The sequence below is a fragment of the Phyllobates terribilis genome, unplaced genomic scaffold (genome assembly GCF_046119375.1).
Source record: "Phyllobates terribilis strain yellow unplaced genomic scaffold, ASM4611937v1 Scaffold_5__5_contigs__length_657084704, whole genome shotgun sequence".
Taxonomy (NCBI): Eukaryota; Metazoa; Chordata; class Amphibia; order Anura; family Dendrobatidae; genus Phyllobates; species Phyllobates terribilis.
The window spans coordinates 73,388,588-73,402,743 of record NW_027362765.1 but is presented as its reverse complement, the minus strand read 5'-3'; the positions used below and the strand labels follow the sequence as shown (position 1 = coordinate 73,402,743).

The following is a 14,156-nucleotide window of genomic DNA, read 5'->3' as shown; positions in this document are numbered from 1 at the left end:
ATATCAGAGAGAACAAATGACCGCAATACACAACACAATCCTATATACCAACACCAATAATACCACATACAAAAGGGACAAATACCACCACACCATGACCAGACCATATATTACCACCACATGGTGACCAAATACTACAATACTGATCATGAATACAAACCACAATTCTTACACTGTTATTACCACCAGTGACATTATACATTAGAGTTCTGTATAAAGTAACATTGTATAGTGTAAGTACAGGTAAGACAGTGATCACCAGTGACATTATACACAGGAGCTCTGTATATAGTGTCAGGGTACAGGTAATACAGGGATCACTAGTGACATACACAGGAGCTCTGTATATTTAACACACAGTTATCAATAACTGATCACTTCCAGATCACATTCCCCACTTTTTCCCCAACTTCTACACTATGCCTGATGAAGAAAAAAAGTGACAGTGCCACCCTGCACAATAACAGGACCCCCTTTTGTTCCCCCCATGGACAACAGTTTCCTAAAAAGTAAATTATATTACAGAAGTAATAATGTCCCTAATTGGACCCTAAAATAATTGTGTTTCCCACTTTTCACCATAAACTAATTAATGTATGTTCCTAAATCTGGCCCCCAAATTCCCCCCTATATCCATCTTGGCCCCCCATGTGTCCAGTCTGTCTCTTACCCATATGTCAAGTCTGCCCCTCCCCTCATATATCCATCCTGGCGCCCATGTGTCCAGCCTGCCCCCCATATATCCATCCTGGCCCCCAAAGGGTCCAGCCTGCCCCCCATATAGCAATCCTGGCCCCATGTGTCCAGCCTGCCCCTACCCATATATCCATCCTGGCCCCCATTTGTCCAATTTCCCCCCTATATCCATCCTGGCCCTCCATGTGTCCTGCCTCCCCCATGTGTCCAGCCTTGCCCCCATGTTTCCAGCTTCCCTCCACCCCCATATATCCATCCTGGCCCCCATGTCTCCAGCCTCCTCCCCCCCCCCCCATATATCCATCAATTTCTGTTGCAGAGATGCTAGTCTCCACTTTGAAGTTTCCACAATAGAATGTCATTAGGTGCAGTAAATTCACATGGTTCAGTGAACATATGCGGATTTACCTGCGTGATTATAACGCATTTTGGATGCAGCGAGAATCCGCTGCGTCCAAAGCACAGCTGTTCCTGATCGTGGTAATGTAGCTGACGCGCCCCTGGGCCTGTGTCGCGCTGCGTTGCGCACGCGGGAGCTTACCCGGAGCCGGATCTGTTGAGGGTTGTAGTCTCGTGGCGGTGATCCGGTTCGTGCCCAGGGAGTCAGACTAAGTGGCGCTGTTTTAGCGGTAGATGTTGGACGACTACGCCACCCGTTGAGTGCAGCCAGGGAGCTGCTGCTGCAGGGCAGACCGCTGAGGCCGGTGGTAGGATTGTGCAGCGTGATAGTATAACCCCCAACGGGAGGGGTATGGCCTCAGGGCAGCCGACGTGGATGATGGGGGTAGCAGGAACCACTCGGAGACGGTACTGTGTAGTTCAGGGTCTTTACTGGTGACAAAGATAGACCCTCCCGGAGTACTGGCTAGCGATTGGGGCCTGGTCAGTCCTTGAGCAGATGGGATCTCCCCTGGCCAGGCGGAGTTGTAGGCCTCCCAAACTAACGATACTCTTCTGGCTACCTTGCTAGAGGCGGGTATTAGTAGCCCACGTCCCTGAGTGTACCGTGTGGTGCTCACCCGTATGGCCGGTGACTCGGGGCCTTCGGGTTTCTGGGCCAGAGGACCTGCAATCCCCTGCCGGTCGGTTTCTGCTGCTGGATAGGAGTTAGTCCCCACAGCCTCGGACTCCGGGTCCGGTGATAACTTCTCAGTCAGGGCGAGCTCTGCAGCTGCCAGCCCCTGACTCCTTGTAACACTGCTCCCACAGAGCTCCTGTTGTTTCTTCCTATATTTGCTTCTTTTCTCTGCTTCTTCTCTACTCACTCACCCTGCCTCAGCCCTAGGTTTATATAGGGGAAGTTCTTCCCCTCCCAGGACTGGGCAGGAGGTGTGGCATGCATAGGATCCCTGACCAAGAGACCTCCCACCTGCTCTCAGACATAACATTGCTGTTACTGTGGAAAACCAGACCCCTGGGGTGCCACATAGCCTAAAAGTATTAAAAGTAATAAGAAATAAATTTTTCTTTTAGTGTCTACTCAGGTCTTGAACTCACAATGTTCATATTACAGATAGATGGGAGCTTTATTGTGCTGAGCGAGAATTTGATTTACTTGATCTGTACTGCAGAATATGACTAGGCTGATAGAACTGATAGAAATACACTGCTGTGTACAATATACACTGCTCAAAAAAATAAAGGGAACACTCAAATAACATATCCTAGATCTGAATGAATGAAATATTCTCATTGAATACTTTGTTCTGTACAAAGTTGAATGTGCTGACAACAAAATCACACAAAAATCATCAATGGAAATAAAATTTATTAACCAATGGAGGCCTGGATTTGGAGTCACCCTCAAAATTAAAGTGGAAAAACACTCTACAGGCTGATCCAACTTTGATGTAATGTCCTTAAAACAAGTCAAAATGAGGCTCAGTATTGTTTGTGGCCTCCACATGCCTGTATGACCTCCCTACAATGCCTGGGCATGCTCCTGATGAGGTTGCGGATGGTCTCATGTGGGATCTCCTCCCAGACCTGGACTAAAGACATGATGTCCCAGATGTGCTCAATCGGATTCAGGTCTGGGGAACGGGCGGGCCAGTCCATAGCTTCAGTGCCTTCATCTTGCAGGAACTGCTGACACAATCCAGCCACATGAGGTCTGGCATTGTCCTGCATTAGGAGGAACCCAGGGCAAACCGCACCAGCATATGGTCTCACAAGGGGTCTGAGGATCTCATCTCGGTACCTACTGGCAGTCACGCTTCCTCTGGCGAGCACATGGAGGGCTGTGCGGCCCTCCAAAGAAATGCCACCCCACACCATTAGTGACCCACTGCCAAACCGGTCATGCTGAAGGATGTTGCAGGCAGCAGATCACTCTTCACGGCATCTCCAGACTGTGTCACATGTGCTCAGTATGAACCTTTCATCTGTGAAGAGCACAGGGCGCCAGTGGCGACTTTGCCAATCCTGGTGTTCTGTGGCAAAGGCCAAGCGTCCTGCACGGTGTTGGGCTGTGAGCACAACCCCCATCTGTGAACGCTGGGCCCTCCTACCACCCTCATGGAGTCGGTTTCTAACCGTTTGTGCAGACACATGCACATTTGTGGCCTGCTGGAGGTCATTTTGTAGGGCTCTGGCAGTGCTCCTCCTTGCACAAAGGCAGAGGTAGCGGTCCTGCTGCTGGGTTGTTGCCCTCCTACGGCCCCCTCCACATCTCCTGGTGTACTGGCATGTCTCCTGGTAGCGACTCCAGCCTCTGGACACTACGCTGACAGACACAGCAAACCTTCTTGCCACAGCTCGCATTGATGTGCCATCCTGGATGAGCTGCACTACCTGAGCAACTTCTTTGGGTTGTAGAGTCTGTCTCATGCTACCACGAGTGTGAAAGCACAACCAACATTCAAAAGTGACCAAAACATCAGCCAGAAAGCATTGGTACTGAGATGTGGTCTGTGGTCCCCACCTGCAGAACCACTCCTCTATTGAGGGTGTCTTGATAATTGCCAATAATTTCCATCTATTGTCTATTCCATTTGCACAACAGCATGTGAAATTGATTGTCAATCAGTGTTGCTTCCTAAGTGGACAGTTTGATTTCACAGAAGTTTGATTTACTTGGAGTTATATTCTGTTGTTTAAATGTTCCCTTTATTTTTTTGAGCAGTGTAGGTATTTTTATTCTACAGGGAGAATCAGGGTATGTGCCCTCGATGTGTACCATCCTACAGCCACGACGCTGCGGAATAGCCACCGGCTTCCACTCAATATGCAAATGAGCGGCACGATTTTTATTTTTACCTGTGGACTTTCTCTTAGAGGTTAGGTCTATGGAGAAGGCCCACATGCGGATCCGCAAGAGAAATTGACATGCTGCGGTCTGGAAAGACGCGCCACATGTCAGTTTCCACAGGTGCACGGAGATGCATACTGGACATGGGATTTCTAGAAATCCATCCACTATGCTGTAACATCTGGCTGCTGCAGGTTTGACGCTGCATAAGTCCGCAGCGGCTCCTGTGCACATGCCCTAAGAGATTTTTTCATCTTATAAAATTACTAAGAAAATAATAATGAAAAACACTTGATAACGAAAAAAAAAGTTCATAGAATCATAGAATGGTAGAGTTGGAGGGGACCTCCTGGGTCATCTGGTCCAACCCCCTGCTCAAAGCAGGATTCACTAAATCATCTCAGACAGATGTCTGTCCAGCCTCTGTTTGAAGACGTCCATTGAAGGGGAACTCACCACCTCTCGTGGCAGCCTGTTCCACTCATTAATCACCCTAACTGTCAAAAAGTTTTTTCTAATATCTAATCTGTGTCTCCTCCCATTTAGTTTCATCCCATTGCTTCTAGTCTTTCCTTGTGCAAATGAGAATAAAGATGATCCTTCTACAATGTGACAGCCCTTGACATATTTGTAGACAGCTATTAAGTCTCCTCTCAGTCTTCTTTTTTGCAAGCTAAACATTCCCAAATCCTGCAACCGTTCCTCATAGGACATGGTTTGCAGACCAGTCTATGTCTTTTTTAAAATGTGGTGCCCAAAACTGTACACAGTATTCCAGATGAGGTCTGACCAAAGAGGAGTAAAGACCGATAATGACTTCACGTGATCTAGACTGTATGCTTCTGTTAATACATACCAGAATTGTATTTGCCTTTTTTGCTGCTGCATCACACTGTTGACTCTTGTTCAGTCTATGATCTATTAGTATACCTAAGTCTTTTTCACATGTACTGTTGCTTAGCTCTATTCCTCCCATTCTGTATATGCTTTTTTCATTTTTATTGCCCAGATGTAGTACTTTGCATTTTTCCCTGTTAAAAACCATTCTGTTGGTTGCTGCCCACTGCTCTGTTTGCATGGATTTATATAGTGTGACCAAGTTGACAAACACTTTCCAAGTGATGCTAAAATCGCTTGGAAAGCGCTTGTCAACCCGCATGTGCAAATGCAAGTGAAGAACGCTTCACATCCGCATGTCCCTGGCAGGAAAACGCATGTGCAATCCGCATGTACAATCCACATGTACAATCCGCATGCGTTTTTTCTGCCAGGAAGATGCAGAAAAGCTCAGGAAAAATCCGGAGCATTTCTGCATCGTGGGCACATAGCCTATCGCGAGATTTTGTCCAACAACCTCCTTCCCTCAGAAAGAGCATTAAAGATGAGTAATGGCTGGGTCTTCCAGCAATGACAATAACCAGAAACACACAGCCAGGGCGAAACCTTAAAGATCTTGAGAAGATCTGTATGGAGGAGTGGGCCAGAATCCCTGCTGCAGTGTGTGCAAACTTGGTCAAGAACTACAGGAAACATCTGACCTCTGTAATTGCAAACAAAGGTTTCTGTACCAAATATTAAGTATTTGACCCAATAGAAAAACAGAACTTATTTCATGTAATAAAATGCAAATTAATGTAAAAATCATAAAATGTGATTTTTCTGGATTTTTTTTTCAAGGTTCTCACAAGTGAAGTGTACCTGCGATAAAAATTACAGACCTCTCCATTTTTTGTAGGTGGGAAAACTTGCAAAATCAGCAGTGTATCAAATACTTCTTTTTTCGTGTGTGTATTATGGAAAAAAGAAAGGCAAGAGGACGATAGGAAAGAGACAAATAATATCAGCAGAGAAATGAAGTGAAAATAGGAAAAAAGAGAGGAGTTGATTGGAGAATTGTTGGGTGGGGATCAAACCCCTGTAGTGTTAAGGGGAAAAAAAGAGGAAGAGTGTAAATGAATTTGAGCCATTGAGAGGAAGAGGAAAAAGACAACCAGAAAGCGGGGATAAGAAGGAAAAGGTCATGCCACAGAGACAGGCAGGGATAAGGGCAGAAAGAACCAGTGATAAGGATTGTACATGCGTTTTTCCTGCCAGGTAGAAGCGTAAGTGAAGGGTTTTGATCATGCGATTTCGCATGCGGGTTGACAAGCGCTTTCCAAGCCATTTTAGCATCACTTGGAAAGTGCTTGACAACTTGGTCACGCTATATAAATCCATGCAAACGGCATGGAGTGCAAGAGACAACAAAAGTGGTAATATAGGTAATGGTAGATATCTGGAGCTATTCAGGTTATAGCCAATGACCACAGTGGATATATTGACAATGTAGTGGAGAGGATTAATATTAATGAAAATGATATAAAAGATTAAAAATAGAAAAAAAACTATGAATGTTAAATTCGGAAGAGGAACAGTGGATTTTTTTTATTTTGAGAAGGTGTGTGAAATAGCTCAATGAAAAGTGGTGAAGGATGGAAAATTGAAAATAAAAGTTAATTAAACCACAAGTGGGAACTCATGCAGTTGATGTATTCCAAGGAACATATATAACATTACATTATATAAAACTGACAAAATATAAATACACAAAAGGATTATTGAATTATATTAGTTTGGCAATGTTATAAAGTATATAGCAAAATAAATCTTAATTCAAATGCAGTGTTATTTAAAAATAATAAAATCATTTTTATTCTTGGCAGATGACTGTACCAGGAGCGCCGAGGGACATCTGATAGTCTCAGGTTTTGCAGCTAATAATTGTAGTAGAACATCTGATACATGTGAAGAACATGTAATTTTCACAGATACACCGGAAGGTCATCTAAGACAAAATCTGTCACCTGATCCTTCTCAACAAGTCCTCTCTTCTGCTTCATCAAAGACAAATATGCAAAATAAAAATCAAAGTAGTGCTGGTGAAAATGAAATTGCTTACATAGGGGAGAAATTATATTCATGTTCAGAATGTGGAAAATATTGCAAAAGTAAATCGAAACTTGTTACACATCAGAGAATTCACACAGGGGAGAAGCCATTTTTATGTTCAGAATGTGGGAAATGTTTTACAGAAAAATCGATACTTATTACACATCAAAGAATTCACACGGGGGAGAAGCCATTTTCATGCTCAGAATGTGGGAAATGCTTTAATTGGAAAGGAAGTCTTCGTACCCATTGGAAAAGTCACACAGGACATAAGTCATTTTCATGTTCAGAATGTGGGAAACGTTATAGTCAGAAAGCTAAACTTGTAATACATCAGAGAACTCACACAGGGGAAAAACCATTTTCATGTTCAGAATGTGGTAGATGTTTTAATCATAGAGGAAATTTTGTTAGACATCAGTTAACTCACTCAGGGAAGAAACCATTTCCATATTCAGAATGTGGGAAAAACTTCATTAGTAAATCAAAACTTGTTGTACATCAGACAAGTCATACAAAGGAGAAACCATATTCATGTTCAGAATGTGGGAAAGGTTTTAGGGATAAATCAGAGTTTTCTATACATCAAAGAACACACACAGGGGAAAAGCCATTTTCTTGTTCAAATTGTGGAAAACTTTTTAATCGGAAATCAACTCTTGTCAGACATCAGAGAACTCACACAGGGAAGTAGCCATTTTAAATTTTCAATTATTTTATTGAAACCGTACTAGAAAAATATTTTACCGTAAAGTTACTCATCAACAAAAGAAAGGGAAAACAATTTAGTGCACAAAATGGTTATTAGAAAATGTATACAATTACCAATGACTATTTGTTATTGAAAACTAATAAATGTAAAATAATACACCTATATTTGAACAAAGTATGTATTTTATAAGACTATAAGATGAACCGGACCATAAGACGCACCTAGGTTTTAGAGGCGGAAAAAAGAAAAAAAAATGTAAGCAAAAAATGTGGTCATGATGCACTGTGAAAGGGGAGGGGGTATGCTGCTGACACTTCTAGGGGTAATGTCCCCCAGTTCTGTTAATATCCCCATCCTGGTATATATGGCCCCCTCCTTCCTGTTATGCATGGTGACGCGCCCCCTGGCCCAGTGTTGTTTGGGGGATACCCGGAGCCGGATCAGATGGGGGTTGTAGTCTCCGAGTGGCGGTGACCCGGTCCGTGCCCAGGGTGTCAAGCTCAGTGTGTGGCAGTCCTACAGATGTTGCTGGATGTTCTTTAGTGTCGACTACGCCACCCGTTGATTTGCGGTCAATACGGCCGCCGCTGCAGCAGGGTCCGCTGAGGCTGGTGGTGTGTGTGCAGCTTCTGGTGGTATAACCCCCAACGGGAGGGGTATAGCCTCAGGGGGTCAGTTGTAGAGGGTGGTGGTTGTGGTGGTGCAGTGAGGATGGTATTAAGACTCGGAGTCGGGCTGTGCAGTTCAGGGTTTTTACTTACTGCTGTTGTTCTGGTCACTCCGGCCTTGAGTGACCGCCCGAGCCGTGCTGCGTCCACCAGGTCCTGGACTCGGCCAACCCCCAGGTAATTCTGAAGCGTGATCCTGAGCTCCCTTTCTGACGTTCCTTTTCTCTGGCCTTCCCCACCAGGGATCCACCTATGTCCGGCTCCCTCGGGTCTCTTGGTGGGTACACCTCCTCTGGGTTCCCTGACCCTATACTTGGTCTGCCTTCCTGGTGGATATAGTGGGGGGTCGTGGCAGATCCTGCCCACAACCTCCGGTCTCTGGCTGAGGATTAGTGCCCTCCACCAGCTTGGGATCCGGTACCCTTGTGCCAACCCTTCACCCTGTTGCTTGTATTTGGGCTCTTGGGGTTCCCTCTTCTTCCCCTCTGGGTCCTTCTGACTCCTCTCTCTCTTCTTTCAGGACTGCTTGACCCTCTACAACAGACTGACTAGTAGCTGTCTGCCTGTCTGACCCTGATCTAAGATGGTTCCCACCTTATATACTCCCTCTATGTGTGAGCTCAGGTGACCAGCACCCAATGAGCTCCTAGCATTACCCAGACTGCTCCCCCTATCTGCCCCTACACTACTGGGATGTTCCACCCCCCTCCCACTCCAGCCAGGGACAGACACTATCGTACCTGCACATAAACTGGTGGGAGTACCGTCGATCTGTCCCCCGGAAATGGGATGTGTGTAGTGTATGCAGCCTACTGAGCTCAGTTCCACACTCCATCCTTACCCGGGAGTGGAATATCACACCTCTGGCTTGAGGTGCAATACCCCTGTAGCAGCCGAATCCTCAGGGTGCTACACATGGCACCCCTCATCCCCATCCTGGTATGTATGGCACCCCTCATCCCTGCATCTTCCTCTGCTGCCAGCACTGATCTCGCAGCGTGAGCCTCGCATGGCATCACTGCCATGTGTCCTCACACAGCGAGATGCTGTGCCGGAATAGTCACTGCTCCCCACGCCGGGACTGTGTGCATGGGGAGCGGTGACCATTCACTCTCCATAATAGCGAACACTTTACCTGCAGCGCGGCTCCTGCTGCGGCCAGCGGTCTGTGTGCCCGCTATTAAAGACCATGAATATTCACTACAACTCATGGGAGTCAAAATTTGAGGAAAAATTGAGTCTTATAGTCTGAAAAATACAGTATGTATTTTACATTTGTATAACTACAGTATAAAAGGGTTGTTTGTTCACTCTTTCTTCCATCTTATTTGACATTGACCATGGAGAAATAATAATCTTTTTATTCATATAGCACCAACATATTCCGCAGCGCTTTACAATTCAGACAATATTGGCACTGTCCCCATTGGGGCTCACAATCTACATTCCCTATCAGTATCTTTGGAGTGTGGGAGGAAACCAGAGAACCTTGAGGAAACCCACGCAAACACGGGGAGAACATACAAACTCCTTGCAGATGTTGTCCTTGATGATTATGCTATACATGACCAGGACAATTGCCAATGTAACCTGTGAAGATCTGAGGTTGTGGGTTGCAATAATCACAGGTTAACAATGCAACTATTTTTGATTCTGTACATTCATGCTTTTTACTGCAATTCTGGGTAGATGGTCACAATGAAATGCCCCTAGTCCACAAAATCCTATCCTGGGGCCAATAGTTCCACTGCCCCCGTACCAGGCGATACCCACTGTCTCCCAACTTTTGGTTGCCCACAGCTTTTGTATCTCCATGACCAGACCACATATTACTACATAGTGACCAAGTAATACCACATACAAGAAACATATACCTCACACCATGACCAGAGAAGGTTGTTATTGCGTTGTGTGAGGAGGACACCAGCAGAAAAAATACAGCATTTACTCTACATGTGTATACAGCCTCAGTGTTACATTTTTATTACATTTGTTTATGGGTATAACAGAGAAAAAATATCAATTACTCCATTTTTTAAGCAATATACTAATCCACATAAATAATCTGATCGCTATGTTTACAGGGACACCAAGTATGTCCGTGTTTTTTGCCGATTTGTGATGTTTTTTATTTTTTAAAAAAGCAAAATAAAACTGACTATTATAATTGTTTTTCATTCTGTTTTAGTAGTTTATAGGAAGACAAAAAATGTATTTTATTCTCCCTCTAGATTACAGACACACTGTAAAAATACACTGTTATGTATAGATATATCTCTATGTAATCTGCAATACAGATCAAGTATACAAAATTCTCCCAGTGATATCAACAGAGCCTGTGGCTCAGTAGCATTACCGCCTGCCTGTAGTTTTGAAGGCTGTGGGTTTGAGACTTTGGAAGACTCAAGTATAAAGAGAAAATGACATTTTTGTAATTGCTTTTTTATTTTTTTTTAGTAGTTTTAGGCTAAGTGGCCATGATGCAGAAATGCTGCATATTTTTTCCGCTTCTCCCTGGCAGGAAAAACGCATGCGGATTTTACATGCGTTTTTCCTGACAGGTAGAAGCGTTTGTCAAGCGGTCTTCTGCATGCGGGTTATCAAGCGCTTTCCAAACGATTTTAGCATCACTCGGAAAAGTGTTTGACAACTTGGTCACACTATATAAATCCATGCAACCGGCATGGATTTATATAGTGTGACCAAGTAATAGTTAAAAAAAAAGATTAAGAATGGTAAAAAATAAAAATTATACTAACCTTCCGATGGCCCCCGGTATTTTCTCCACTCCGTCTGGTCTGTTGTGTGGGTCGCGGTGGTGTGAAAGGACCTGCGGTGACGTCAGAGTCATGTGACAGGTCACGCGACCGCCGACTTCATTTATTTTAAATTCTTTTTTTAACAGGTTCTATGGTACCCGAGTCTGGAGGAGAGTCTCCTCTTCTCCAAACCCGGGTACCATCCGCACATAGAATCGCGTAATATCCGTGTGTGCAAATGTACTGACACGGATATTATGCGTTTCAACGCAAGTCAATGGCAGCAATTATGCTGTGTGTCCGCAAAATTAATGGACATGCTGCGGATTTTTCCGCAATGATAATCCGCAGCGGAAATTTCCGCAGCATGTGCACAGCACATGTGGATTATCATTGGGGAACATGGGGCACATATTACCAAGTGTTTTCGCTGCGAAAATTCTGCGGCAAAAACGCATAGTGGGCACGCAGCCTTAAAGGAAAAAAAAAAATCTGATTTTTTTTTTCACCTCACACAAGTATAAGAAAAATATATCTACCACTGTTGTAAAGCACAAAAACAAATCAATCTGAAACAGCCTATAGTTTACAAACAGTGCAAATTCTTGTCTGTAAGAAACTTGGGATGCAATGAAAACATGGCACGAATCAGTCACACCAATAACACTTATGACCAACTGTCTTTATTCCAGATATATGGGTCTTTTAGTAGTTTAGATCATGTTTTTACTATACTTTTATAACTAAAAGTATACCTGGCGTAAGGAGAGTCTAACATATGCATGGGTGTACTATGTCTGACCATCACAGTCAATGGCTCCTCTGTGCTTCTGAATACTCCATCTGTATTTTTTCAAGTGTACATGTTCGGCCAAAGTGAGATTATAATGTCTTTTCTATTTTAGGAACAGACGGGTGGAGAACCTCAAAGCTTCCATTTCTATCAGTTACACAAAGGATCGGTTTGGGCATTAATTCCAATTGTCTGTTCCAAAAACAGAAAAAATAAAGTGGAATTCCCTAAGGCCACGTTCACATGTCTGTGTTTAAACACGTACTTGAAAAATGGTACCGGTGTCATCAGTGTACGGCCTGTGTGTCATCAGTGTACGGTCTGTGTCCGTTTTTTACCATCAGTGTCATCAGAATTTTTCACGTATGGATACATTACGAAGTTACTTCTATCCTTTGCGATGTTAAACACATACAGCAAACAAATGATATACTGCTGCCATTCGTGTGCTGGACGTGTTTTTCATGGACCCATACACTTGTATTAGCCCTTTTCAGCTGTGATACCAGAGAAAAAGACGTCTTCATGAGTTTTGCACGGACATGTCTGTGAAAAAAGACGAACATGTGGATATCACCAAAGACTATAAGGCAGTACGTGCTGTAGCTGTGAAAAAAAAGGATACAACAAGTACCTGCAACATGGACATCCGAATGGGGACTTAGCAGATACGAAAGAGTCTTTACAGATTTAGTAAATATGCCCCAAACATGTGAATATGATTTTACACTCAAACTGTTCTAACCACACGTATCCTCACACCACAAATCACTATCAGGGCTCTTTCACACATCAGTGTGTCCGGAACGAGGTCACAGTTTCCACACGTACCGGAGACAATGACACACGCAGACCCTTTCAAATCTATGGGTCTGCACACATGTCAGTGTATTTCCATGGACAGTGTGTCCATGTGCTCTACAGGCTGACATGTCCGTTTTTTTGCGGATACACGGTCCGCAAAACTGTCTCACGCTGAACACACACGGATGACATTCATGTGTCATCAGTGTGACACAGATAGGTGCCTGGGAATCAGCGCTACAGGTAGCGCTGTTCCCATGCGCCTTGTGCTGAGCACTGCCCTCATCATAGTTCCCTGCCGGCGCTGTGATCAGCACCAGCAGGGACTATGATGAGGGTAGTAGTGTCTGCTTCTGCAGTGTCCCCACCTGTAAAAATAAGAATAAAATAATAAAATCCATCTACTCACCTCTCCTAGGTGTCCCCCCCCTTAATCCATGCGACCGCTGCTGCCGGGGAGAATGTGTCGCTCCAGAGCGGCGCTCAGTGAGTGACCGGACGTTTTTAATAAGGACAGCTATTGCTTCATGGGAGGAGACTGACGCTGGGACTCTCCGATTAACTCTACATGCTGTTAAAGGTATTTTCCGGGACCAATTATTGTTTTAACTACTGCCTGTTCTACCTGGCGCTGGCTCAGAACAGTCATGGACCACTCTTCTTCCGGGTTGCTCTGTCGTTGGGGCATGACTGTCTTCATCATGCTGATTGACAGATGGCTTCTCACAGTTATGCAGCGGGGAGCCAGCTGGGTCATTCCACATCAAGTGGACCAGTTTTAAAAATCGTCCCCACTCGACCTTCTCCGATTTTGTTGAAAATTTATAAGGATGTACATGTATGTTTGAAAAGAGGTTCTGTAAATTTTTAGGGCCAGATCTCAAATACATTGGGCACTGTTGACCTTTCACTGGAGGTTCCACCAAGCCTGCGGCTTCAGCTGAGGATTTTGCAAACTTTGGCACATAGCCATTAGAGTTCTATACTGGCTATGATGCTGAAATTTGGCATACTAGCTCAACTTTTGCTGCTAAACACGATAAAATTATTACCGGCTATGACAAACAATATTTCGGCCGCAATTTTGTGTCAAAGTAGCTTGTAAAACACGTCGCATAAAATTTATGCCAAACTTTGCCCATATATAACTCAAGACCAAAAACCAATAGTAACTGGTGCTTTGCCCTGTACACCAAACATCTACATGACTTTGCATTTCTGCAATATCACGGTCAAATCATATGTATTTGTGGAAATATTCACACCCACATATGATGAAAAACTTAAAAAAAAACGAATTTTACCTATTTTTAGGTCAAATTTCTCAAAAAGGGTACCCCTAAAATATATTAATTCTGATATCATTAGAAAGAGCACATTTTTCTCTACAAGGATCATTGTTTTTTTTTTTTTTCGAGTCTCTCAGTTTAAGAAAAGAAAAATGCCACTGAACATGGTGTTATTTATGCGCGTAATGCATTGATTTTGTGTTTGATTTTCAGATTCTTATCACATGTTACAGAGTTGTATTGTTGCTAGCAATGTC

At 43.9% G+C, this 14,156-nt stretch overlaps 1 protein-coding gene across 1 annotated transcript in view; it reads left to right on the top strand.

Moving 5' to 3' along the window:
* LOC141272071 (oocyte zinc finger protein XlCOF8.4-like) overlaps positions 1-8,034 on the top strand; it is a 32,725-nt gene extending 24,691 nt beyond the window's left edge. The window contains exon 7 of the mRNA XM_073682382.1: positions 6,649-8,034. Coding sequence (XP_073538483.1) covers positions 6,649-7,568 — 920 coding nt within the window. The 3' untranslated portion in view covers positions 7,569-8,034. The remainder of the gene's footprint in view (positions 1-6,648) is intronic.
* The last annotated feature ends 6,122 nt before the right edge of the window (positions 8,035-14,156 follow it).